Source organism: Dipodomys merriami, unplaced genomic scaffold, assembly GCF_024711535.1.
Source record: "Dipodomys merriami isolate MVZ:Mamm:240054 unplaced genomic scaffold, mDipMer1.0.p SCAF_42, whole genome shotgun sequence".
Lineage (NCBI taxonomy): Eukaryota > Metazoa > Chordata > Mammalia > Rodentia > Heteromyidae > Dipodomys > Dipodomys merriami.
Genome location: NW_027205826.1, coordinates 10,407,584 through 10,435,136, shown reverse-complemented (window position 1 = coordinate 10,435,136; position 27,553 = coordinate 10,407,584). Strand labels below are relative to the sequence as shown.

The following is a 27,553-nucleotide window of genomic DNA, read 5'->3' as shown; positions in this document are numbered from 1 at the left end:
TCTAGCATTTTTCATATTTAAGTTTTCATATTTAAGGTCTCTTTCAGCAAATAGCAGTGTTCATCCATCCTGAGAAGGTGATTCAACCCCACAGCACCCCTACCCCCTCACCCCCAAGCCACTTCGGACCTGGGATGTAAAAACCACCATTGTAACTAGGGAAGGAAGTCCAGCCCTGTATCAACCTCAGAGCCCAAGTGTGCAGCTGCCTCCTGGGATCTGACTGGCACTCTTGTTCTAGCCATGCTGACCTCATGGGCTATGTCCCTGCCCAGCCAGTTGCCCCTAGCCTTACCAGCTCATCGATCCCAGAAAAGGTGTGGTTAGCGTTGTCCAAGGAATAAATCAGCTGGTACATCCCATCATTGGTCTCGCTGTTTCCATAGAAACCGACGCCCACCGCAGCACTACAAGCAAGATCCCAAATAATAGTCAGAGAGACACCCAGAGGAAAATGAGTTTTGAAAAATAAACAATGAATACATAAAAACAAACTGACAGATGCAGATGCTCATGTCTATAATCTCAGCTACTTGGCTGAGAGCAGGAGGATTATGGTTCAAGGCTAGCCTGGGTAGGAAGCGCTCAAGATTCATCTCAACCAATAAAAAACAAGACATCGTGGTGCACACTTGTCATTTCAGCAATGAGGAAGGCATGACTATGAGGACTGTGTCCAGGCTAGATTCAACAAAACCCAGACTCAACTGTCACTTAGAAAATGTCCCTGAGTACTACCTTAGTACTACCCTACCCTCCAAAAACTCACTGAAAAGTCTAGGCCTCTATTTCCTTTTAGTCCTATTGCTTAGATGCATTGCAAGAGAGTATCTCAAACAATGAAAAGCTGGGCGAGCTGGCATGTGCTGGTCATCTTAACTACTTGGGAAGTGGTGTAAGCCAGAGGCTTGTGGTCCAGGCTGGTTGGTTGGGGCAAAAAAAAAAAAAAAGACTTGTTTGAAAAATAATGAAAGTGAACCAGGTACAGGTGGTTCACGCATGTGATTCTAGCTTATTCAAGGCTGAGATATGAAGATCCTGGTTCAAAACCTAAGAGACTCCGATCTCCAATTAGCCAGCAAAAAGCAGGAAGTGGGGCTGGGAAGGTGGCTCAGTGGTAGAGCGCTTGCATGAGGCCCTGGGTTCCATTCCTCAGCACTACATAAGCAGAAAAAAGCCTGAAGTGGTGCTGTGGCTCAAGTGGTAGAGTGCTAGCCTTGTGCTGAAGAGCTGAGAGACGGCACCCAGGCTCAGAGTTCAGGCCCCATGACCAACAACAACAACAAAAAAAAAAAAAAAAAAAAAAAGAAAAGAAAAAGAAAAAAAAATCAGGAAGTGTGGATGTAGCTCAAGTGGTAGAGTACAAGCCTTGAACAAAAAAAGCCAAGCAAGAGTTCAAAGTCCTGAGTTCAAGTCCCAGTATTGGTACACGTACACACACACACACACATTAAAAAAAAAATGAGCCAGGTGCCAGTGGCTCATGCCTGTAATCCTAGCTCCTTAGGAGGTTGAGATCTGAGGATCATGGTTTGAAGCCAGTCCTGGCTCATTAGACTCTTATCTTCAATACACTACTCAAAAATCCAGTAGTGGTGGGGCTGGTAAGTTGGCTCAGTGGTAAAGCGCTTGCCTTGCATGCTTGAGGCCTGGGTTCGATTCCTCAGCACCCATAAGCAAAAAAAAAAAAAAAAAAAAAGCCGGAAGTGGCGTTGTGGCTCAAGTGGTAGAGCGCTAGCCTTGAGCTGAAGAGCTGAGGGGCAGCGCCCAGGCTCAGAGTTCAGGCCCACGACCAGACCCCCCCCCCAAAAAAAAAAAAAATCCAGTAGTGGTGCTATGGCTCAAGTGGTAGAGCAACTGGCCTTGAGCACAAAAAGGCTGGGGGACAGCGCCCAGGCCCTGAGTTCAAGCCCCAGGACCGGCAAAAAAAGAAAAGAAAAAAGAAAAAGAAAAAGAATGAAAGCAAAAACAGCTGGAGCTCTTTTTTATTTACCCACTTAGCTCTTGAAAGACATCCTGGCTTCCACATTTTGGCAGCTGTGAATAAACGCTGAGTTCAGGCTTTTGACATGAGCTGAGAAGGCCTTCCTCCTGGGACTGTAAGGGGAGGTGAGGGCTGGGGCGGAACAGTTTGAAGCCTGGAAGTTCAGGGCCACCCAAAGTCACCCAGCAAAAGCCAACTTGTCCTGGCACACGGGATCTAAACATATTTCATTTGGCCAGTAAGAAACGCTGCCCAAAGCTAGGCACCAATGGCTTGTGCCTGTAAAACCTAACTACTCAGGAGGCTGAGATCTGAGGATCATAGTTCACAGATAGCCCGGACAGGGAAAGTCTGTGAGACTCTTGTCTCTAATTAACCACCAAAAAAGCTATGGCTCAAAGTGGTAGAGTGCTAACCTTGAGAAAAAGCTGTCCAAGCTGAGGTGCTAAAGGATGGGAGCCCAGGACCAACCCTGGGGGACTGTGCTGCATTGAGTCTGGTGGGGTCCCAAAACCCCACAAAAACCAGGTGCAGGTGACTCATGCCTGTAATCCTAGCTACTCACGAGGCTGAGATCTGAGGATCATGGTTCAAAGCCACCCTGGGAAGGAAAGTCCATGAAACTCTTATCTCCAATAAACCACCAGAAAACTGGAAGTGGTGCTGTGGCCCAGGTGGTAGAGTGCTAGCCTTGAGCTGAAGAGCTCAGGGACAGAGCCCAGGGCCAGAGTTCAAGCCCCACGACTGACAAAAAACAAAACAACAACAATAAAAACTTACAAGGACCCCCAACTCAGCACTGGCAGATTTGGGACTGCTGAGGCCCCAGGCTTAGTGCCAACTCTGGTCTCTACTAGCTCTGAGCAGGGGAAGGGAGTTCCTATTCTGGGATCCCTGATTCCCCCAATGATTTGACCTTGGGTGTCTCCTCTAGCCTCCACTGACTTTAGGGTATGCAAACTGCCCCAAATTCCTTCACAGGAATTGTTAAGCCCAGTCTCCTCTCCTTTCTCTACAGCTGTATTGATTTTTGTTCAGTGTTAACCAAAAGCAGGCTTGAAAGCTACCTCTGTGAAATTTCACTGGTTGGTTTTAGTCCAACATGGCAAACTGAATGAATGATTTCAAATCTTTACTCTGTAATCGATCATATTCCATCTGACCCACACCTCTTGGGATCCCAGAAAGGCTGGTTACTAATTTGGGGAGAGGAGGAAAGAGCAATGAATGCATGCCTACAATATATTTAGTTTTCCTTCCTTCCCTCCTTCCTTCCTTCCTTCTCTCCCTCCCTTTTTCCCTCCCTCCCTCTCTCTCTTTCTTTCTTTGCTGGTCCTGGAGCTTAAACTCAGGACCTGGGTGCTGTCCCTTGAGCCTCTTCAGCTCAAACCTAGAGCTCTATTACGTGAGCCACACTGCCACTTTTGGCTTTTTCTAAGTAGATTATTAGCAATAAGAGTCTCATGAACTTTTCTACCAGGGCTGGCTTCAAACCATAATCCTGAGATTTTACCTCCTGAATAGCTAGGATTACAGGTGTGAGCCACTGGCACTGGCTCTTTTTATTTCTTCAAAAACAAGACAGAGTCTAGGATGGAATTCTCTGAAAGACTGTTATAGAACCTCTTTCAGGGTGCCCTCAACTCCTAATTCAATGGTTTCAGGATGAGGTCCATGGACTGTAGTCACAGAATCATGTGGAATACCCAGGGCATATTGACACATACCTATAATCCCAGATTTTGGGAGGCTGAAACAGGAAGATCAAAGTTTGAGGCCAGTCTGGCCTACATAGTGAGACACCATGTGTCAAAAGCAACAACAGCCAGGAGCTGGTGATCCATGCCTGTAGCTACTCAGAAGGCTGAGATCTGAGGATCACAATTGGAAGCCAGAGCAGGCAGGAAAGTTTATGACCTTTATCTACAATTAACCAGCAAAAAGTCAGAGGTAGAGCTGTGGTTCAAGTGGTAGAAGCTAGCCTTGAGCAAAAAAAACTCAGGGACAGGGCTGGGAAGGTGGCTCAGTGGTAGAGCGCTTGCCTTGTATGCCTGAGGCCCTGGGTTCGATTCCTCAGCACCACATAAGCAGAAAGAAAAAAGCCGGAAGTAGAGCTGTGGCTCAAGTGGTAGAGCGCTAGCCTTGAGCTGAAGAGCTGAGGGACAGCGCCCAGGCCCAGAGTTCAGGCCCCACGACCGGACCCAAAAAAAACAAAAAACAAAAAAAACCCTCAGGGACAGAACCCAGGCCTGAATTCTAGCCTTAGGACACACACACACACACACACACACACACACACACACACACACACACACACACACACACACACACACACACACACACACACACACACACACGGGCAGGCAACACTTAATTATGAAATAGGCTTTGTGGTTGGTAACACACACACACACACACACACACACACACACACACACACACAGGGCAGGCAACACTTAATTATGAAATAGGCTTTGTGGTTGGTAATTTTGCCCAATTTCTGTTTTGTAGGGCTCAATTTGAATTGCAGAAGCCAAAGATCCCTGTATCACAAGTACTGAAAGTTTCAGAATGACCTAGAACTTGATAAGTAGCCCAGGCTGGCCTCAAGTTCTCCATCCTCTCATTTCTGCCTCCTGATTGTGCTGGGATTACGGCATGTATCAACAGGCCCAGCATGGTAACATGTCTAATAAAAGAAAAGCAGGCTAGCGAGGTGCTCTGCCTGTGGACCCATCCTGCTGAGGAGAAATAAGGGGTTCTATCCACAGGGTAGCCTCATCCAGGGGCACATCAGGGGGGACTCTAGGCTTCTGGAAAAGTCTCTAGGATAGAGACAGGAACAAGAGAAGATACAACTCCTGGTAAGAGCTGGCATGTGTGTGCACACTGATACTGTTCAGGTGGAGTGGGCCACGTAACTCAGGTTCCTCCACGTGGTACAAGTCCTCCTTCCTCACCCAGCACAAACAGAAGAGCCAGTTAGAGGCACTGGAAGGTATTGATCTCAGGAAAAAACAGAATTGATCTGGGCTGGAGACAGACTTGCTGCCTTCAACCTCACAGACTCAGGGTGGTAATGGGTCCTGATAACCTGGATGTCCACTTTCTAGAGCTGGGTCAGGAGCACGAGGCCATACAGCTGATGAGCCACTTGGGCTTGGGGAGGGTGAGTGTCATGACCACAGATGAGCTAGGAAAACCATAGACAGCCCAGGCCCAGGCAGGCCCAGGGACACTCACCAGCAGAAGAGCCCGGCCACCACCGCCATCCAGGTGATGCAGCAGGAGCCTCGCTGCTTGCTCTGCACCCCATGGTCTTGCTGGCAGCAGCAAGTACACACCAGGTAAGTGGCGAGGAAGGCAAGGTTCAGCCCCAGGCCCACGGCGGCCAGCAGCCCCAGGAACAGCAGGGACTGGAAGAGGGAAGGGCCGGGTCAGTTCTTGTCCTTGGCAGTGGGAGGCTGGCAGTAAGAGCAGGACAGACGCGGTGTGTCTGCCATCCACTTCTGTCTCTAGGACCAGTCTCAGTCTGAACACAGAGAGCTGGCACTTGGGCCTAGTGGGGTGCTCAGAAGAAAGAGTGGGTGGCCTTGGGGGTCACGAGGGGCTGCAGGGGCAGGAAAGCTATGTATAGCTAGCTCAGATTTCTGGCTTGTAAACCTGGAGGAAGATACTGATCAGGTCCAACCAGGACCACTTTTTCAGCTTTTTTTGCTCGAGACTGGCACTCTACCACTAGAGCCACACATCTACTTCTGGATTTTTTTTTTTTAAACTGGTTTATTGGAAATAAGAGACTTTCAACTTTGTCTGCCTTGAGGACTGGCTTCAAAACCACGATCCTCAGATCTCAGCCTCCTGAGTAGCTAGGATTACAACTATGAGCCACCAGAATCTGGTTGATGATAAATTCTGAGACCAGCCTGAATGGTGAACTAGAGCAAGACTTATACAATTCGCCCTGGAACATAGACAGGAAGAGGCTGCAGAGGGCCAGAGCATCCAGGGGCCTCAGGAGAAGACAGAGCTAGGGTAGGGTGCCCTGGGATTCAGACAGGTCAAGAGAAGGACACTGGCACATCAACTGTCTCACCGTGCCAGGCCATCCTATACCAAATGTGCCCATTTGGGTATAGGCCTATCCAGATTCCCAAAAGACCAGCTGGGGGTGGGGTGGGGTGGGGGGCGGGGAGAGAAACATCCTGTAAGGGATGGCCCACCCAGTACCAAGGGAAGCAGCCAAGCCAGGATCCTGAGGGGGGCCGGAGAAGCCTTCTCGGGCCTCCAAGTATCTCACAGTCTTGTACTGGGAAAGGCTGAGGTTTGTCGAGAGGTCTGGTTCTCCTCCTCCACTACCGTCTCAAGATAATCTCTTGATTTGGCCAGATGGACACCAGATGGCCTCTGGGGTTGACAGCCAGCAGCTAGGGCTGGACGTGAGCGGCCAGTACTCCTTGCTTCTCCAGGACCCCCAACTAGAATGCTCCACGCATGGGTCCGGACAGCCTGTGTCAGGGAATCTGTAGGCTGGGGGTGGCCATGAGCAGGGCAGGGATACCACAGGACCCAGAGGTCTGTAGGGGAACAGGCCATGTGCCCAGACATGCGCAGGGAGATGGCCTGAGGTGAGTGGCTATGGTCTGACATCTCTGCCACTTTCCAGATGGGCAGAGCACAGTGGCATGGATACTCATGGTTCCCCTTCCCGGTACCCCCTCCCCTTCCCCCTGCAGGCTGCCCAGCCCTGTGAGGACCTAGGCAGGCCACTAGGGCCCCGATGGGCTCTGACGGTCGCCTTGGATGGACAGGCTTCTTAGTCTCAGGGACAGCTGGCAGAAGTGGTGAGGACAGCCAAAGAGGCCAGGTGGGTCAGCGCATGGTGGGTCAGCACACTGCGGGCAACAGATGGATGTGACTTAGTCCAGGCTTCCCTGACTGTTGAAGAACTTGCTCCTGGGCTGGGAATATGAATGATTAAGTGGTACAGTGCTTGCCTAGCATGCATGCATGAAGCTCTAGGTTCACTTCCTCGGTACCACATAAATAGAAAAAGCCAGAAGTGGTGCTGTGGCTCAAGTGGTAGAGTGCTAGCCTTGAGCTTCTGAAGAGCTGAGGGACAGCGCCCAGGCCCAGAGTTCAGTCCCTGTGATGGGCAAAACAACAACAATAACAACAACATGGGTTTAACCATGCATCCCCATCTGGCCAGGAAAGATCTTTCCAGAAGTGGTCTAGATAAGACATGAGGGTGCAGTTACTTCATTTCCACTAAGCCAGCCAAGTCCCCACGGTGGGTAGGCTCTGAGAAGCCTCCTGTCCTCTCTGACCCTCTGCAGCCCAGTCCTCTTCCACTTCTGCCCTGGACTTCGGTGGCCTGGGGCCTCTCCAGGCTGGACAGCTGGTCTCAATTAGGTCACTGATACAGCCCAGGCAGGAAGGCCAGGCCTGAGAAACCCACAGCCAGCTTTTTTTTTTTTTTTTAATTTGCTTGCCTTGGGACTCTCGGCTCCCTGGGGGAGGACTGGAGCAGGAAGCTAGGGGTGTGTGGGACAGGGGCAGAGGAGGCAGGGTGAGGGAAGGGAAAAGAGAGGAAGGGGAGCTTGGAAGAGAGCAGCGGGAACCACACTAGCCACACTTGGTATCACCTACTGCTCCCCAGTAAGCAATTGTTTTGCTGCCCCTAATTAACACCCAAGTCCTAGAGCACAAGGAGTGTGAGGGGCAGGGGAGGGAAGGGGAGAGAGAAAAGCTTGGCTGTGGGGGACATACCCCTTCTCCCCAGACTCCAAGGTTTGTGGTTTGTCATTTGGCAATGGTGAACCCGTGGTAGGAAGCACCAGCCAGGACCCAAAACCTGGGAGCCATGACTACTGAGGCTGGGCTCCAAGGGGGGATGGTGGTCAACACTGGGTAGAAGTGAGGGGTGGGGGAAGCTGGGGTTCAGAGCCCAGAGCACCCAGTCGGCCCACCAGGCATGACAGTCTGGTGACCGTGACTCAATCTGGGACGGGATGGACGAGGCTTCCTCTGGATCTCAGCTCTTTTCCCACATGCCTCACTACCTGCTCTCTCCTCCCCAGATCTGTCCCCCCGCCCCGCCCCACTGGGGTCAGGCTTCTGTGCTCTATCTCCTCCTCACAGGCCCTTGGAACCCCTTGGGGAGCCTATGAACTCAATCCCCTCAAAGCAGCACAGGAATCCATCTGTCTAATTACGCAAAGTAAGACACCTCCTTTTTTTGGGGTGCTGGATTGGAGTTTGAACTCAGGGCCTGAGCACCATCTCTCAGCCTTTTTGCTTAAGGCTGTCGCTCTACCACTTGAGCCACAGCTCCACTCCCAGCTTTTTGGTGGTAGAGATAAGAATCTCACTTTTTCCTGCCCAGGCTGCCACTGAACTGTGATCCTCAGATTTCAGCCTCCTGAGTAGCTAGGATTACAGGTGTGAACCACCAGCATCTGGCAAAACACCTCCTTCTACTTCCTAACTCACCTCTGAGAATAGCTGGCCACTTAGGACAGGGAGAGAGGAGCAGGAAGCCACTTCCTGTCTGCTGGCTCACAGCCCTCACTTGGAGCTCTTTGAAACAGGCACCATCTTTGTTTTTGGAGGGGACAAAATTGGGGCTGGAGATCTGGGCTGTTTCTTTTCCAGATAGCACACCTGGTGGCCTGAAGCTGGACACCCACCCAGGCCACTGACCCTGTTTCTCCTTTTCCTCTGCTCTTCTGGCCTCTCCTGGCCCCAAGGCAATCTCTACTACAGGCTGGGGGGCGGGGGGGGGGGGAGGATGCAGGACAGGTGGCCTTCCTGGGGACTCAGGCTCCAGTTCACTGAGGAGAGGGGGAAGGGAACCACCATCAGAGAACAGGGGTGGGGGCATGGCTTTCACTGACCCCAAACACCCCAGAGGGTGAGGAGGTGGCTTTGCTTTCTCAGTGAAATTCTGGGATTCATCTTGGTCAGGTTCTTCAAGGCTCACCAGGTAACCAGCTGCAAATCAGGTGACCACCTCTTCCCTCTCTGCTCTGTTCTTCTTAAGGCTCCATTTGCCTTCTAGGTCTCACACACAATCTAGACACTCTCCATGGCTGCTGGAGACTTGGAGCTGCCTATTTCCACACATGCACACACACTACGTATGTCCACAAACCTGCCTGTTTATTTGGTGTGTGTGCTGGTCCTGGGGCTTGAATTCAGGGGCTGGGAGCTGTCTTTGACCTTTTTTGCTCATCCCACTTGAGACCCACCTCCACTTCCAGCTTTTTTGTTGGTTAACTAGAGATAAAGCATCTCACAGACTTTCCTGCCCGGGCTGCCTTCAAACCACAATCTTTAGCTCTCAGCCTCCTCAGTAGCTAGGATTACCAGTGGGAGCCACCAGTCTCGGACTGGTTTGGACATTTGAGGTACTGCCTGCAGCTCTTTCCTAGGGTGTGGTGCTAGGTCTAGGTTTGTGTTACCCAGTCCTTTGATGTGCTAAGGGAGTCTCTGTACTAGGCATGTTATGTGGAACATTTCATTTCCTACTTATGAGGAGAGTAAGTCTCAGGGAAGTTAAGACAACAATGCATGGTCACATGGGAATAGAAGGAGCTCCTGCCCCAATGATTGGCTGCTGCAGAGCGCTGCTCCCAAAGGCGGGCCCTAGAAACTCCCCAGTGGCTGTTCTCCAAGGCCCCATAGCCCAGAAACTCCCCAGTGGCCACTCCCCAAAGCCTTGTGGCCCTGGTTATCATGTCACCTGGGGCCTTGCATAGTGCTAGGCCAAAATCAAGTTTGTAGTGGTGATAACAGGTGTCCAACTCAACTGGTGAACTACCGGCTACCTGACTCTGGTAGTAACTGGTTGGTGTTCAGAGGGATAGGAGAAACCCATGGTCAGACAACAGGGGAACTAAATAAATTAGGAGTGGCCTTCAGTAACACCTTCAGATCACCTCCCTTTCAGTGCTAGGTCTCTACCCAGGATGGAATAGGGGTGGGGGCCTGGGCAGGAGCAGTGGCCTTGGAGGGGGCTGGAAGAGAGGGGTAGGGCTGTAAATGGATTCCCCTGGTTCAGCTGCCACTTGTCCCTGGCACTAGAGCAGGAGGGACAGGCTCAGGCCCTCCAGCCACAGCGGCTGGCAAGTGCCATCTGGAGGGTAAGGGGGGAACCCAGTTGGATGGAGGGGGCGGTGGTCAGATTTTCTCCAGTAGAGATAAAGATATGGCTGGGATCCCGGGTGTGGGATCTGAGGCAAACCCCAACAACACAGCTGTCTCTGAAGTCACATCCGCCTTGCTTCACGTATAAGCTGGGAGCGGAAGGTTCCCTGGGGGCAATCCCAGTCAGCAGCTCCTAGTTCCTGCAAGGGCAGGGCAGGCCCAGATGAGCACAGATCTAAAGGAGCCAGGCCTGCCCACAGAGTTGCCTCCCCGTTATAGTGTCCCCAGCTACTCCAGAAGTCCATTCTCCCTCTCCCCAAAGGTCAGGCACCAACTACAGGGGTCTGAAGGCAGCAGAAGTTATTATTAGACTCCGGGTCACTGTCATTTGGGCAATGCACACGCTACCCAATCAGGATCCTTTATGCCCTGAAGGAGGAAGGTCTGAGGAGGAAGAGGGGAGCTGGTGACTCCCAGCACAGCCTCCACAGAGGCCTCAGCCCAACTGCCTCTCCTGAGGATCAGGAGATTGTGCCTTGCCATGGAATCAGGCAAAGGCCACTGGGGTCAAAGTCCTCCGATGGGCAGTAAAGCATCAGCCTGTCCTGGACTCAAGGGAGGGGGACTCAGAGGCCTGAGCCTAGACAGGCTTGACCACACCTGAGACAGGCCAAGACTGCAGCTGTCTGGAAGGGAGATTAGAGGCTGGCTTTGGGTTGGAAATCTGTATAGAAGGGACAGCCCCGATGGACAGGCTGAAACACAAGGATGAGGAAAGTGGTCAAGACGACCCCCCCCCCCCAATTCCAAGACCCAGCAGGTCTTGGGAGGGAAGGGAAGAGGGAGAGGGGTGGACAGCCCAGGCTCAAGGGAGGGCAAAGAGAGATTAGTTATCAGCATCAGAGGGGGCTCAGGATGGTGGTGTGCAACCGGATGGGGAGGGGAGGGGGGACTGATCCCTGAAACAAACACCCGGGCTGAGGTTATCTGTGCGCAGGAGAGATGTCACCCCCCACCCCCATGCCTGCTCCAGCTTGGCAGATGGGACCCGGGCACCCGGTCTTGGGGGGGAAGGGGGGAGGCTTCGGACTCCAGAGACTCGTCACTTTCTGCCTCAACTTCTGGCCCCGAGTCTCCGAGAGCCTGGGGAGAACTTGGGGTGCCTTTAGACGTCTCGGCACCTCCCTCGCGCGCCAGGTCCCCGGACCCTAGCGCCCCGCCCCCGCCCGGCCCCGGCCGCCCGGCCGTCCCTTCCCAACGCCGCCCGTCCTCTCCTTCCCAACTCCGGCTTCGCTCCGATCTTTCCGGTTTTCACGAAGCCCCAAGGTCCCCGGCCAGGAGAGGAGACGCGGGGCCCGAGGTCCAGAGAAAGGAGAGAGGGGAGCAGAGGCCGGCGGGACGCAGCGCCGGTCCGAGGGGCGCAGGGGCGGCGCGGGGTTCCGGGCGCGCGCGGCGGCGCGGAGGTCCGCGTCCGGGGCTCACCTCCTGGTAACTCGGGTCGCCGGGACGGAAGGTGCTGTCCACCGGCTGCAAGCGCAGCCCCAGGTGCGGGACGCTGTGCAGCCACACCACCCACCAGGGTGCGATGTACTCCACGCGCGCCGCCGGCATGGCTGGTCCCGAGGGCCGCGCGTCCGCTCGCCGCGGCTGCCGCTGTGGCTGCCACCGGCCCGGGACGCACGCCGGCCCCGCCCCGCCCGGCCGGCCAGCTCCGCCCCACCCGGCCAGCTCCTCCCCGCATTGGCTCCGCCCCCGCCTCAGCCACGTCCCTCAGTGGATCCTTCCCCTCATTGGCCCGCCCCAGATCAGACCCCGCCCCCCGGTTGCTCCCCCTTCTCCACCTGGCCCCTTGGGCACTCCCACTGGCTCCAACCAAAACCGTCTCTAAGTCCCCAGGCTTCTTATTAATGACTTACTACAAAGTCAAGTCAAAGTAATTAAAGCGTCTATCGGTGTACTAGCAAGCAGGGTGGCCTGAGACTGGAGGGCTTGCTCTAAATCCGCTCTCCTCCCCGATTCGAACCCGGGCCTTTCACAGCCCAGCACTCTATATTCCTAGCTCTTGAGTTTTGTTTGTTTGTTGAGACAGGAGTTATATGGTCTAGGCTGGCCTCCCAACTTGAAATCCTCCTGCCACTGCTTCCCAAGTGCTGGGATTACAGGTGTGCACCACAAGACCTGGATAAATTCATAATAGATGCTGGAATAAATCGATAATCTAGTTGTGAAGGCAAAGCTGATTTTTATTATGCAGTATATTAATTACAAGCACCCCAGCCACAGGAATTAGTGCCACATCAGGTCCCTAGTTCAATATCCTAGCTGAGGCCAGTATGGCCACCATCCTAGGCTAAGTTACATGCCCTTCCTTTTCCTTTCTGATTTTCCTCAAGGGGTAAGAAGAGCCCTGAGTGCACTTGTAAAGGGAGGGTGGGGTCTAGGCCAGACTAGATGAACTAGGTGAGGGGAAGAGTTCTGTGCAGTCTGATCAGATGAGGACCTGTGATCAGGGGATCAGCTTGAACAGGAGTAGGATTCCCCTGGAGTTTCCCCAGTAGTGGAAAACTGGAGTGGGGGCAGTAGCAAGAAGACATTGGCCAACACAGGGAAGGGCACACCTGGGGCTGCTTTCCTGGGACTAGGTGGCGGAGGGACTTTGGAGGTGATGGAAATGTCCTCACAAGTGGAGAAGTGGTTAACACTTCTCTCAAGGATTTGTCAAAAATCAGAGCTAAGACTAGAACACAGAGCTTTTGCTTCCATTTGTTTACATTTTTTTTTATTTTTTACTTCGCCAGGCACCGGTGTCTCATGCCTGTAATCCTTGGTACTCAGGAGGGTGAGATCAAAGCCAGACCAGGCAGGAAAGTCTATGAGACTCTTACCTCCAATTAACCACCAGAAAACTGGAAGTGGTGCTTTGGCTCAAGTGGTAGAGTGCTAGCCTTGAGCTGAAGAGCTCAGGGACAGCACCCAGGCTGAGTTCAAGCCATAAGACTGACCAAAAAAAAAATTATTGTTATTATAGAGGTTATGTACAGAGGGATTACAATTACATGAGTCAGATAATGAGCACATTTCCTTACCGACAATATCTTCTGTTCCCTCATTCTCTCCCAGCCCCTCCCTCTCATCTCCACCTGAGTTGTGCAGTTGCCTTTCATCCATGTCCAGTGAGTTCCATGCTGCACTTTTTCACCCTTTTTCCCTCAGGTTCTGTACCCTCCCCATGGCCACCCCTGCCCCGAAGATATACATTTGAATATACCATACATAAGGTAAAGAAGACAGAATCATCAAAAACTAAAGCCTAGATGTGAGAGCCCACAAATCCAAGCTGTGAGGCCCAGAAGGGATTGGGAATTTGAATGCCTTCTACCAATATACTCTCAGAATGCCGAATTTTCCTGGAAAAGGTCAATCAGAACTGTGTGGGAGCCTAAGGTTTATGCAAATTATAGGCTGTTGCTGTTTAGCTCTTTCCCAGAATAAGGTTACCTGCCACTTATATACAAAATGTTGTCATATGTTGAAGCTTGTACCTTACTTCCTTGCACAAGACCAGTAAAAATCTTGGTTAACAGAACCTTCAGATCTGTTGCTGGCGGAGAGCTAAGGTCCCCTGGTACCCCCAAACCTCAGTTTCATTGTCTGGTCTGCATTATTGTGTTGCTCCTGGTCATGGTGGATTAAGGAGCACATGGTGGGTTGCAATACTAGGGCTGGGAATGAGGCTTAGTGATACAGTGCTTGCCTACCATATGAAGCCCTGGGTTTGATTCCTTAGTACCACATGAACAGAAAAAGTTGGAAGTGGCGCTGTGGCTCAAGTGGTAGAATGCTATCCTTGAGCAAAAGAAGCTCAGGAACAGTGCCCCAGAGCTCAAGCCCCAGGATTGGCAAAACAAAACAAAACAAAGAAGCAAACAAAAATCCTAAAAACTAAAGGGTTTGGGATGAAAAACAGTGGTAGAGTACTTGCCCAGAATTCTTCCTAGAATCCAAAGTCCTGGGTTCAATCCCAGCACTTCAAAAGAAATATTTCTTAAAAAAAAAACCAACATGGGCTGGGAAGGTGGCTCAGTGGTAAGAGTGCTTGTCTTGCATGCATGAGGCCTTGGGTTTGATTCCTCCACACCACATAAACAGAGAAAGCCAGAAGTGGTGCTGTGGCTGCAGTGGTAGAGTACTGGCCTTGAGCTCAACAGCTGAGGGACAGCACTCAGGTCCAGAGTTCAGGCCCCACGACTGGCAAAAATAAATAAATAAAAATTAAAAAAAAAGAAACTAGGAAGAAAAAAAAAACAACAGGCTGCACAGATGGCTCATACCTGTAATCCTAGCTATTCTGGAGACAGAGCTGATTATCCCAGTTCAAAGCCAGGCTGGCATAACAACAAAAATGAATAACAAAGATTTTGGGGCTGGGATTGTTGTTTAGTACCTAGCATGCATTGAAGCTGTGGGTTCAATTCCTTAGTACCATATAAACAGAAAAAGCCAGAAGAGGCACTGTGGCTCAAGTGGTAGGGTGCTAGTCTTGAGCAAAAGAAGTTCAAGGAGGGCTGGGAAGGTGGCTCAGTGGTAGAACACTTGCCTTGCATGCCTGAGGCCCTGGGTTTGATTCCTCAGCACCACATAAGCAGAAAGAAAAAAACTGGAAGTGGTGATGTGGCTCAAGTGGTAGAGCGCTAGCCTTGAGCTGAAGAGCTGAGGGATAGCACCCAGGCCCAGAGTTCAGGCTCCACGACAGGACTCCTCCCCCCCCCAAAAAAAAAAAGGTTCAAGGACAGTATCCAGGCCTGGAGTTCAAGCCCCAGGACTGGCAAATCAAAAACAAAAAGCAAACTTGTGTTTCCATATCTTAAGAGTTCATTTCAGGATGTGTATTACTTTATATAAATATGAACAGGCATTTAGGCAATTGCATCTTTGTTTTTCTCCTAAGAGTATATACTCTTTTGGTCTCATTGTATCTAGAATCCTGTGTATTTTATCATATCCTAATGCATTTTAGATTTAACTTCCACATATCGGAGAACATGCGCCACTTGTCTGATCTTGGCTTACCTCACTTAACATGATTTGTTCTAGTTCCATTTCCCAGCCAATGATCTTTTTTTTTTTTTCCGGTTGGTCGTGGGGCTTGAACTCTGGGCCTGGGCACTGTCCCTGTGCTCTTCAGCTCAGGGTGAGCGCTCTACTGCTTGAGCCACAGAGCTTCTTCCAGTTTTCTAGTGGTTTATTGGAGGTAAAAGTCGCAGGGACTTTCCTGCCCAGGCTGGCTTTAAACTGTGATCCTCAGACCTCGGCCTCCTGAGTAGCTAGGATTATAGGCATGAGCCACTGACACCTGGCTTGACATTGTTATTCTACTAGCTGTGTAAAACTCCACTGTGTAGAAGTACATTTTTCGGATTACTCATCCATTGTGGGGTTGCTTCTGTATCTTGGCTATTATGGAAAAGTTTCATGGATGGGCCAATACAATCCCTGCCCTCATGGGGAGTAACAGGCCACCTTCCCCTGGAATTGGAGAGGGGCTACCCCTGCTCCACCAGGCAAATGGCACTGGGAAGGCTGAGGCTCCTCATCCTGTCACCACCACTCCATTTCATTTGACTGGTGAGGCCCTGGATTTCCATTTCCCTCCCAGCTGGTAAACATAGTGCCTGAGAGAAGACAGGGCAAGAAACCAGAAGTTCCTAAGAGGGAGGCAGCAGTGGGGATGGAGACTAAATATGGTGCAGGGGAGACGAGTAGGGGCTGGAGGCCAGAGCTATAGAAAGCTTTAGCCAGCCATCAAAACCTGCTGAGCTAGTTTGCAAACTGGGAGACAGGGTTCTAGCAGTTTCTATGAAAGCCAGCGGATCACTAGGTGAGCCAGGAAAGCAGAGGCTGATCAGGAACCAACCTCCCAGAGATGAATCTGAAACCAGCAACTGTGGCCCACACTTTATCATGTACCTGAGGAGTAGCCTTTGAGTGTTCACTATAGCTAAGTGTTAGCAGCACCTGTATGCTCAAAACCATTCTACTCAGCTGTGCGATGGTGGCTCATGCCTGTAATCCTAGCTACTCAGAAAGCTGAGATCTGAGTATTACAGTTCAAAGCCAGGCTGGGTAGTAAAATCTGTAAACTCATCACTTATCAATCACCACAAAGCTGAAAGTGAAGGTATGGCTCAACTGGTAGAGTACCAGCATGGAACACAAAAGCTCAAGGACAGTGCCCAGAATTGAAGCCCCTGGACCAGCACGAACAAGTGCGCACACACCCCGAACACAAAACTGTCCTACCCAAGCACAATCTCTGGGCTCAGCCCTGACCCCAAGGTGCACTTGTAGACTGAATAATGGTGCCTGAAAAGGAGACTTTTCTGGCCCAGCCAGCCAAATCCTACAGGGTCTCCTAGGAGCTGAGACAAACATCTGGACAAAGAACTAGGGACAAAAGAACCAGAGCTGTCAACTCTCTTCCTAGGGAATCCTGTTCAAGGATACCATATTTCAGATGTCAGTATCTGCAAGCGGCCTGTGTACCAACCTCTACTGGGGTAAACAAAACCAATGGCTTCCCAGACACGCAGCAGATCCCACAAAATGACCTCACTCCCTTACAAACCCTGCTAGGTGAACCATCAAGATAAACCAAGCAGTGTTTCACTCTTTTGGCAGTACTAGGGCTTGAACTCAGGACCTCATACTTGCCAGGCTCTCAACTGAACACTAGCCCCAACCCCCTTTGCTTTTTCAGGTTAAGGTCAATGGGGCCAGCCTAGACAGTAATTCTACCTTTGGCTTTCCCAAGTAGCTGGGATTACAGGGGGTACATACCATACTTTTTTTTTTTTTTTTTTGCCAGTCCTGGGGTTTGAACTAAGGACCTGGGCACTGTCCCTGAGCTTTTGTTCAAGGATCATACTCTACCACTTGAGCCACTTCCTGCTTTTTCTATGTATGTGGTACTTAGGAATCCAACCCAGGGCTTCATGCATGCTAGGCAAGCACTCTAGCACTATGCCACATTCCCAACCCCATACCATACTTCTTAAAAGCAGAGAAGGGGGGAAAGGAGACATCTTGAAAATGGAACTGAGTACAAACCATTCTCCAGATGGTTACTTGCTGTATTGTGACGCCACCTTGTGGCTCATCTCAACATACTCCACATGTTGACAGTGCCAGTAAAAGTTCAAAACTTTTAAGCTAACAATTACTAGGTTTGGTTAATTTCCACATAATAGGACAAGAGGCAGAGATTAAGAGAGGATCAAGATTGGCTGGACTCTCTATGTTGACCTTGGCCTTTGGGGGATGTGGAAGCAGCTGGCCCTCACCCCCTGCTGGCCAGGGGATTCCCACTGCCTTTGAGGCCTAGCTAAGATCCGCCAGGAAGGAACCAGCCTCTGTCCCACACTATTCCACAGATGGGACAGGCCCACTTCCCATTACTGCCTTCACTGACGCAAGCCCACCGCTCCATGCCCATCGACCCCACTCATCTAAATGTCCTTTCATCTGTAAGGCCAGTAAGCTTCCTGCCTCCCACTGTATTCAGGATGACCTAGCCTGCAGCCTCCTATCTCCCCCCTCTTCAATTCTCATTGGTTTATTCTCCTGAAACCAGCTGTCTAGTCTCAGGTGTATGGGAGCATCTGGCTCCTCTCCTTGTTCCCATTATCAACTTACCTTGCAACGGGGACTGAGAAGACCCACTTTAGTTCTCCACTGAGACCCCAGCCCAAATTCCAGGGACAAGACACCCTCCCATCTCTAAAGACAAAGGACACTTAGGACTGACTTTTCAAGGTTTTAATGTACAGTTCCGATCTGTGTCTGGTTCATTTTAGCTCCTTCACCGCCAAACCTAGAAGGGGAGAAAAACAAAAAAGATGCTTTACATTTGAATCTATGTCTTCACAGGGAGCTTTCAGTTTAAATATCTTCAAAGTACTGGGGCTTGAACTCAGGCCCTTGAGCTAAGAACAATAAGAGCTGTCAATTGCAGGCCAATTCCCCGTTTCTGAGATCAGGAGGGAAACTCTGGGCTTCCATTCTGCCAGTATGAGCTTCAGTCTCAGGTGCCCTCACCTGGAGGCAGGGACTGCTTCAGCTTCTCTGCCTTCTCCTTGTCTGTGATGACCAGGGTGTACAGGTATCTGCTGCAGCGCACCTTGAACTTCACATTGTCTTTGTTTTTCTTAATCTTGACAGCTGTGAGAACAGAGCAGTTAAGAATGCTACAGAAGCATGCAGGCTCCTGTTCCTCATGTGTATAGTATCACCTGACCACACTGCTGAGTGGCAACCACGAATAGAGTTGTGTGAGCCTACCTCACCACACTGCCTCTTGCCTCCCAAAGGCAGAAATCTCTCAGTACTCAAGAGCTTGGGAGCTACTTCATCTGAACTCCCGCCTATCTAAGACAGGTATTTGTCACACTGAGTATCACCACTGAGAACATTGTGTTAATTGCATCAGAGAGCTTTTCAGGGGCCGAAAATGTAGCTTAGTGGTAGAGTGCTTGCCTAGTATTCATGAAGCTCTGGGTTTGATTCCTCAGTACTACATAAACAGAAAAGCCAGAGTGGCACTGTGGTTCAAGTGGTAGAGTGCTAGTCTTGAGCAAAAAGCAGCTCAGGGACAGTGTCCAGACCCTGACTTCAAGCTCCATGACTGGCCAAAAAAAAAAAGAAGTAGTGCTAACCATGCCCCCAGTCCTGCTCTTTTGTTGGTGACTGATACTTCAGACTTCAGTAGATTAGCATTATCAGCATAAGCCACCGGTGCCCAATGCTCTGGCCTTATTTTTAATACCTCAGAACACTTAACCATTCATACTGTTTCAGTACCCTAGGTATACTGTATTGCTCTACAGATAGCTGTAAAAAAAAATTTTTTTTTTTTGTAGGTACTGGGGAAACTCAGCTCTTTAGACTTAGTAGGTAAGCACTCTACCACTTGAGCCATACTCTAGTCTTTTCTGTTGTGGTTACTTTTGCCTTGGCTAGCCTGGACTCCAACCCTCCAATTTATCCTGCCTGCTGTAAGCTTGGATGATAGGGGCATGCAATCTGGTACCCAGCCCCAAACCAATTCTAAGACATTATGTTCCAAAATGGCCAGGATGGTAGATTTTATTCAATTGAAAGTGGAAGACCCTGGGCTGGGAAGGTGGCTCAGTGGTAGAGTGCTTGCCTTGCATGCCTGGATGGTAGATTTTATTCAATTGAAAGTGGAAGACCCTGGGCTGGGAAGGTGGCTCAGTGGTAGAGCGCTTGCCTTGCATGCCTGAGGCCCTGGGTTCAACTCCTCAGCACCACATAAGCAAAAAGAAAAAAGCCGGAAGTGGCACTGTGGCTCAAGTGGTAGAGCGCTAGCCTTGAGCTGAAGAGCTGAGGGACAGCACCCAGGCCCAGAGTTCAGGTCCCACGACCGGACCCAAAAAAAAAAAAAAAAAAGTGGAAGACCCCCAGCTTATTGTGACCAATTAATGAATACCTCACACCTAGGGGACTGTGACCCCACCCTTATAAGACACATCACCTAATCATTTCTTTTTTTTTTGGGGGGGGGGGGGTTCCCGGTGATGGGGCCTGAACTTGGCCTGGGCGCTGTCCCTCAGCTCTTCAGCTCAAGGCTAGTGTTCTACCACTTGAGCCACAGCGCCACTTCCAGCTTTCTTCTTTTTGCTTATGTGGTGCTGAGGAATCAAACTCAGGGCCTCAGGCATGCAAGGCCAAGCGCTCTACCACTGAGCCACCTTCCCAGCCCCATACACCTAATCATTTCTTAACCTTCCAGGGAATGTAAGAAATGCTTGTGAGAGCTGGACTTGAACAGGGGACAACCAGACTGAAGGAAGGCACTCCAATGACAGCCTCTTTATAGCGCAGCCATGTGCCACACGGGCACACCCTGCCACCAGTTCATACAGCACCATGGAGTCAAAGGCCCTCTTTTGGTATGGGGGCCTAAATATAAAGCATTTCCTATCCACCCTCTGGTTGTAACTGCCCCATGGTATAGATGGTTGACCTGAACACCTCAGCTCAACTTTGTTACACCTCCATGAATGATGTGGGTCTTCATGGGGCTCAAGTAACACAACGTATATAAACCCAAGACCTGTTATCAGCAACTCCCTCCCTTGTATAAAATCTTGAGAACAGAAGACCACCTGCTCCCTTATGGTGTGATTCCTCACCTCTTTATTTACAAAGCGGACAATATAGCAAGACAATAGACTACTAAAGATGATACCTATGCACAGCCAGCGCTAAACTGATTCCTATGCTGTGAATCCTTGATTCGGGGTGGTGTGTGAGGGGAGGTAATGGCTCAAATGGTGGAGCACTCATTTACCCAAGTCTCAAGTTCAAACCTCAGCCCTCAGGAGGGCCAAGAGGGAGGATGGGGAATTTCAGGATAGCCTGGCCTGTCCCGAAAAATCCCCACCAAAACTTCTAAGAGGTCCCTCTTTTCCAACACATACAACAAAACCCCACGACTCTCACAGCCAGTAAGGAAGACGGCCCTACAAACTCTTCGCCCCTGGGTTTGGCCCTTTGGGAGGAGAAATGACAGCCAGGCCCGTGCTTCCGGCCCGCCCCGCGGGGCCCAGCATGCTCACCCCACCCGGCTTGGCCCGCGCCCGCCATCGCTTACATTTGGCATCCTTCCTCCTGGCCGTGAGCAGGAAATCTTTGATCTCTTCGATTTTGCGAGGCTGCAACAACAGAGGAGTTGAATCTCGGGAAGACCCTGCGCGCGCTCGCCCGGCGGGGCCCGCGCCCCCCGGATGACCATTCCCACCCTCCACCCCCAAGGATGGGCCCGGGCCGAGGCCCAACTCACCATGGCGACGCGCGGCGCGGGCCGGAGCCTGGAAACAGACCTCGGTGTTACAAGCGCGTAGCGCGCCCTTGCTCCCCTCCTTCTCCTAAATCTCCGGGTCGCCGCACCCCCGTCCTTCCCCCGCGCACCCTAGAGGCCAGCCCGGGACTCCCGAACCCCACCCGGCCGAGGATTGCCCCGGATCGGCCCCTCTGCGCCTCGTACCAGCACAGACACTCACAGCAAGCGGCAGGAGCCAAAGAGACCGGAAGAGAACGAGACTTCCGCTTCCGGGTAGTTAAACCCTCCCGGCGGAGGAACCGGGATATTACGGTGTCCGCCAAGGGCCAAGAGTCATCCACGCGTTTTGTTTCAGCCTCCCTGCCCCTTTCTGGTCTTTGTTAGTAATTACAGCTCCACCGAGCATGGAACCTCTTCCCTTCCCTCCCCTTTCCTCCTTTTCCCACCCCCTCATCCATCTTCTTTTCACACTCCACCATTTCTTTTCTTGTCCCTGAAATCCTCCAAACCCTTGCTTGGCGTTTCTAGGTAGTATTTGAGATTCATGAGACCTGTCCATTGGGGCGTCTGTGCAGGTATTTTCTTCATTTAATGGAAGGAACTCTAAGCACCTGTCTCCTGCTGCTCTTCCAGTTGGAGAACATCTAATGTCAGCAGTAGGGTCTCCCCAGTTCTCTGTTCAGCCAAGGGCTCCTTCCTACTTCCTGCTCCCATTCCTTCAGGAATTGGAATAAAGTGAAATCAAGTTACTACTTCCGGTAGGGCTTTACCCATATGCCTACTCAAGTAACAGGAGGCTTTCTCTACTGTTCCCTGCAGTACCTTACCCAAGCCAGGACATGAGGGCCAGGTTCCCCAGCCTAGCTCCCACCACCCACCTCTCCTTCATGACCCAGGAAAGTAGGGGTAGCTTTGGGAAGGCTCTTCCAGCCCCCATCCTGGGCCTGTCGTAAATTTCTGGGCACACAGATGTCCTCGTTCTTGAGTAATATCCTTTAAGGTAAGCTCCAGGAAACCTGTGGTTATCGGTGTTATTTTTATCCTCCACTTTTATTTTCAATCCCTACCAACATCTATATTTTATTATATTTGTTTTCCCCAAATTTAATAACCACACAGCAGAATGCAATTACCTTGGACTTATTACATAGTAGTCCTCCTAAGGAGAAAGAGCACTTTGCTATGAACTTGACCTCCTCTTTTTCCTCTCTGATGAGGGAGCCCAGGCTGAGCTCCTTCTAGGAGGCTGGCAACATAAAGAAGAATAAAGGAAGAATTCTTTGCTGCAGAGATGTTTTTTGGAAAATGCTCTAATTGTGCTAGAGTGTCTTTGAAAGAAGCACAACCACACTTCTGCAACCATAAAAGTGTCTGATGGTGGCTGCAGGAAAAGCTAATAGGGAGAAGCTTCATTTTAAATGTTTGGAGGTCTGTAATTTGAGAATCATGGTTCTTGGGTACTTCAGTCCTGGTCAGGGGACATCCCTGAATTTCTCAGCCTGACTCCTCTCAACTCAAGGCCATTCTTGTCTTTTCTGTCCTGCACATTGTCTTAGAGCCAATCCAAGGGCCTTTTAATGTCCTGGGTACCTTCTATCTTCTCTAATACTAATGGTCTTTCACAGTTTAGCTCTGTCATCAGGCACCTCTGACCTGACTGTCACTTGTTGATCCTGATGAGCACTTTCCCAAGGGCTCTGCATTAATCCCTTTATACATTCGCATAGACTCTACTTTGAGGGCAAAGGTCAAGGTTGAGCATCTGTCAGTAGCTTTCAAAGGTAATAGTATTGAGTACACAGTAGGTGCTCAATGGTGTCCTTGAAAGATCCTTAAATAGATGAGCCATCTAGGAGCACTCTGTATGTAGGGCCAGATGAAGGGAGGGACCATGAGATGGAGGGATAGAGGGAGGAAAGAATGGGTGGAGAGAGGACCCAGAGGAAGGATGGAGTGGAGGATTAATATACTCAAAGCAGGGCCTTTCATGCGGTAGGTGCTAGGAAGTTATTTGTTTAGTGAATGGCTGGCATATCTTCTCACTGCTGGCCAGAGGGTTGGGGTAGGAGGAAGAAGCTGCGCTTCCTTTTTGGCAACGATCCAGGAAGACAGATGTTGGCCACTTGAATCATATAATTTAAGAGAGCACAAATATACAATACCAAACCCAAAGGCACATTTGTTCAAGTATCCAAGGTCTTGAACAAGATCCAGGGGGGGAACAAATAGCAAAATAAACTGCAGCTACTGAAAAGCAGAGCAGGGCGTCCAGAGGGAAGGGCTCTGCAGTAACAGGAGCTTTGAAGGTTTGGACTGTGAAAGGCTGGAGGTCCTGGGGATGGTTGGGGGTGGGCAGTACCATTGACCTTGGAGCCTAGGAGGAGGGTCTTTGCAGGGTGGTCAGAAGCAGGAGCTGGATGTGGAGAGAAGGGGAGGCCTGGATCCATGGGATGAATTCCAGTCTTGGTCTCCTTCAGGTCTTCCATTAGTCTGCCTGGCTCAGGCTTAGCCCTGGTGGGAGCTGGGGCAGGGCAGGGCAGAGCAGGTACCAGAAAGCACACATCTCCTGTCTGCTCCAGCAGGAATCAACTTGGCTGCCTAGAAGCCCATCAGCTTGAATTCCTTTATTCTTTTTTTATTTTTTGGTGGGTCATGGGGCTTGAACTCTGGGCCTGAGCACTGTCCCTCAGCTCTTCAGCTCAAGGTGAGCGCTCTACCACTTGAGCTACAGTGCCACTTCCGGTTTTTCTGGTGGTTTATTGTAGATAAGAGTCTCACGGAGTTTCCTACCTGGGCTGGCTTTGACCCATGATCCTCAGATCTCAGCCTCCTAAGTAGCTAGGATTACAGGCGTGGGCCACCAGTGCCCAGCAGATTCCTTTATTCTTAATGGCCCATGGACCTGTTAGAAACCAAGAATGGTACCCATGGGTGGCTAATGTGGGACACACATGATCCAAAGGGACCTTGAGGCTGCTGTGATCTGAGAGCAATGTGTGGTCTAGAGGTCAGTGGACATAATTCCTCCTGAGGGAGTCATGGAAGGCTTCCTGAGGGGTGAGTAGAAGTTTGCCAGGAAAGGTGGATGATAGAAGTGAGCAGCTTCCAATCAGAAGGAGGAAGGAAGAGATGTTTGCCCACAGTCAGGAGAATGCAGTGCATTCTGGGATGGTGTGAAGTTCCATGTGGTAGGAACACAGGCAACTAGGGTCTGGGGTGGGTAGAGGAAAGGCTGAGAGGCTTTAGGCAGATGCTTAAGACCCCAGGAGTGGGAGAGAAGAGAGAGAGAGAGAGAGAGAGAGAGAGAGAGAGAGGGAGAGAGAGGAGAGGCAGACAGAGAGAGACAGAGATGGAGACACAGACAGACAGACAGACAGACAGACAGACACACACACACACACACACACACACACACACACACACACACACACACGGGGCGGGGCCTGGGGGGGGGAAGTAGGGGAGCGAAATATGAACCAAGGTCCAACCATGGCTTCCCTCCCTGGGCTGTTCGGGACCCTGGGTGCAGTGGCTAAAACTGGCCACCAGGTGGTGCACAGACCTGAATGGGAGGTGGGAAGGGACGCAACCAGCCTTGTGCTGGAAACTGGAAATCTCAGGCTGAGCAATACATACATACAAATTATAAATGCCATTTGATGGCATTTCATGCCTGGCAGTCACAGCTGCCACCTCACTCAATCTCCAGGAGGACCACACCTCTGGCTGTCAGCAGGCTGGCCTTTGTGCCCACTCCCCAGGAGTCAAACCTCTTGGTCAGGGTGGGGCAGGTGGAGGAAGAATGCAAGGTGTAGGAAAGGGGTTCGTGATTTTATGTTGAGTTGACACAGGGAATCTCCTTTCTTCAGCCCACTAAAAGACAGGGCCCTTAGGTGGCCCTGAGGAGCAGACAGGCTTAAGCTTCTTTTAGACATGGAGCTAAATGCCAGAGCCTGGCCATAGGGCTGCAACAGGGTTGATCAGAGCAGAACTGACTGTCCCTTCTTGGACCAGATCATGCTGTTTGGGGGCTTAGGGTAGGGCTCCTTTGAACATTGTAGGATTTTTTAAAAATATGTGTGCTTGGGGCTGGGAAGGTGGCTCAGTGGTAGAGTGCTTGCCTTGCATGCCTGAGGCCCTGGGTTCGATTCCTCAGCACCACATAAGCAAAAAGAAAAAAGCCGGAAGTGGCGCTGTGGCTCAAGTGGTAGAGTGCTAGCCTTGAGCTGAAGAGCTGAGGGACAGCGCCCAGGCCCAGAGTTCCCCACAACCGGACCCAAAAAAAAAAAAAATGTGTGCTTATATGGGTTTGAACTCAGAGCCTTGTGCTTGTTGGCAGGCACTCTACCACCCAAGTTATGCCTCCAAGTAGCTTTTTGCTGGTTAATTGGAGAGAGAGTGTTGCAGACTATTCTGCCTGTGCTGGCCTTGGACTGCAATCCTCCAGGTCTCAGCCTCCTGAGTAGCTAGGATTACAGGCATGCACCATTTACACCTGGCTTTTTTGTTTTGTTTCCCTTGGGGCTGGCATCACACATGCTAGGCAAGCAGGCTACCACTGGGATACATTTCCAGTGGGTTTCTCAGTTCTCTGCCTGTGGCCAGCTTGCTTCTGGGCCTAGCACTGTCTTTGTAATCTGCTTGTCCTATTTGTGTTTAGATTAGGGGTTCAAAAGCTTTTTCTGGGGTGCTCAGAGGATTACCATACTGGGTGCTGCCTTGTACTCAGGGCTCTGTACTACTAAGTTTGATGTGATGATTTATAGTCACCAGAGTAGCATCCATACCTGGGGACAGCCAGGATGCTGTCCTCAACCTAGAGGGTGGCTGCAAACCTTGTATTGGGGAGAGGGGGGCAGGACAAGACCAGGGAGGAAAAACACTACCTTTCAGAGTTGCGAAGCACCCTACCCCTTAGGTTCTCAGTGGGTTCAGAGCTCATGCTGAGTGCCTTCTCCTCCTCAACATCCATCCATCCATCCATCCATCCATCCAGCCAGCCAGCCAGCTAGCCAGCCATCATCCATCCATTCAGAGCAATTTTGTGTGGCTTCAGCTCAGTGCTAGGCTCTGGGCATGGGCTAAAGAAATGGAAACACGGGGCTGGGAAGGTGGCTCAGTGGTAGAGCGCTTGCCTTGCATGCCTGAGGCCCTGGGTTCTATTCCTCAGCACCACATAAGCAAAAAGGAAAAAGCCGGAAGTGGCTCAAGTGGTAGAGCGGTAGCCTTGAGCTGAAGAGCTGAGGGACAGCGCCCAGGCCCAGAGTTCAGGCCCCACAACCGACCAAAGAAAAAAGAAATGGAAACACAAAAGCCGGGTACCTGTGGCTCATGCCTGTAATCCTACTACTCAGGATCGCAGTTCAAAGCCAGCCCAGGCAGGAAAGTCTGTGAGACTCTTATCTTCAATTAACCACCAGAAAACAGGAAGTGGTGCTGTGGCTCAAGTGGTAGAGCACTCACCTTGAGCTGAAGAGCTGAGGGACAGCGTGCATGGACAGAGTTCAAGCCCCACAACCACCACCACCACCACCACCAACAAAAGAAATGAAAACACAATTCTTTTTTTTTTTTTTTTTTTTGGGTCCGGTTGTGGGGCCTGAACTCTGGGCCTGGGCGCTGTCCCTCAGCTCTTCAGCTCAAGGCTAGCGCTCTACCACTTGAGCCACAGTGCCACTTCCGGCTTTTTTTTTTTGCTTATGTGGTGCTGAGGAATCGAACCCAGGGCCTCATGCATGCAAGGCAAGCACTCTACCACTGGGCCACCTTCCCAGCCCCATGAAAACACAATTCTATCTTTATCTTAGGGAACTCACAATGACAAGGCCTGTAGTGGGGCAGAAAAGGCTCCATCTGGGTTGGGGACTAGAGGGTGGGGGCCAGGTGAGGATGAGTAGAACATGGATTTGTCTTAAGAATCCACTTAACATCTCCAGACAAAGTGCCAGAACATGCCACCCTCATGCCTAGGATGTTCCAGGGGACAAGACGAAAGGAGCAATCAGATTGAGTGACTTCAATCCTGGTAGTCTTTCTGGAGGTGGAATCCATTCTTAAGCAGCCCTATTAGTCTCTAGCTGGAAGATTCTCATTCTCTCTCTGTGTATATCTGTCTCTGTCTCATTACTGGAGTTTTGAACTCAGGGCATTGCAATTTTTTAGGCAAGCACTCTACCACTTGAGCCATGCTTCCAGACCTAGCTGGGAGATTTCTAACAATCTCCACAGAATGTCAGCTTCGGTGGTGCAGGGTGTATTATTAATTCTTGCTTTGGGCCAGGCTGCTGCAGATCACAATGGATCATCTAGACACCTGTCTGCAGCTGCCCAGTGAGGAGGAGGAGGAGGAAGAGAAGAAGGAGGAGGAGGAGGAGGGGGAGGAGGGGGAGGAGGAGGAGGAGGAGGGGGAGGAGGGGAAGGAGGAGGAGGAGGAGGAGGGCTGCAAGGTGAACAGGCTCCCTGGCTCAGGCTCGGTGAGTCAGGAGGAGCCTTGGAAAGGGGCTCAGCGTCTCTCCTGATAGATGACAGCTCCTCAGCTCCCCTGCCCTCCTCCTTTC

General features: G+C 51.0%; 2 protein-coding genes across 4 annotated transcripts in view; both read right to left on the bottom strand.

Annotated features, from left to right (window-relative positions):
• Ttyh2 (tweety family member 2) overlaps positions 1-11,753 on the bottom strand; it is a 43,084-nt gene extending 31,331 nt beyond the window's left edge. The window contains exons 1-3 of the mRNA XM_069993206.1: positions 11,618-11,753; positions 5,228-5,400; positions 296-407 (exon numbers count right to left, since the gene is read on the bottom strand). Coding sequence (XP_069849307.1) covers positions 296-407; positions 5,228-5,400; positions 11,618-11,746 — 414 coding nt within the window. The 5' untranslated portion in view covers positions 11,747-11,753. The remainder of the gene's footprint in view (positions 1-295; positions 408-5,227; positions 5,401-11,617) is intronic.
• Positions 11,754-17,935: 6,182 nt separating this feature from the next.
• Rpl38 (ribosomal protein L38) lies at positions 17,936-21,273 on the bottom strand. Of its 3 annotated transcripts, none has more exons than XM_069993204.1 (5): positions 21,201-21,273; positions 20,997-21,024; positions 20,808-20,868; positions 18,230-18,352; positions 17,936-18,005 (listed from the first exon to the last, which is right to left on the bottom strand). In XM_069993204.1, exons 2-5 carry the CDS (start codon positions 20,997-20,999, stop codon positions 17,980-17,982), a joined length of 213 nt encoding a protein of 70 aa, XP_069849305.1. In that variant the 5' UTR covers positions 21,000-21,024; positions 21,201-21,273; the 3' UTR covers positions 17,936-17,979. The 3 variants fall into 3 exon arrangements, with proteins under 3 accessions (XP_069849305.1, XP_069849304.1, XP_069849306.1); XM_069993203.1 differs by having other exon boundaries at positions 21,217-21,273; XM_069993205.1 differs by having other exon boundaries at positions 21,158-21,223.
• Between the last annotated feature and the right edge of the window lie 6,280 nt (positions 21,274-27,553).

What these genes read in the sequence shown, in the direction of transcription:
- Rpl38 (XM_069993204.1), bottom strand. An exon ending in CAGGAGGAAGGATGCCAAAT is followed by an intron (nt 18,353 to 20,807) that starts GTAAGCGATGGC and finishes CTGTTCTCACAG; the next exon opens with CTGTCAAGATTAAGAAAAAC. An exon ending in GAAGCAGTCCCTGCCTCCAG is followed by an intron (nt 18,006 to 18,229) that starts GTGAGGGCACCT and finishes CTCCCCTTCTAG; the next exon opens with GTTTGGCGGTGAAGGAGCTA.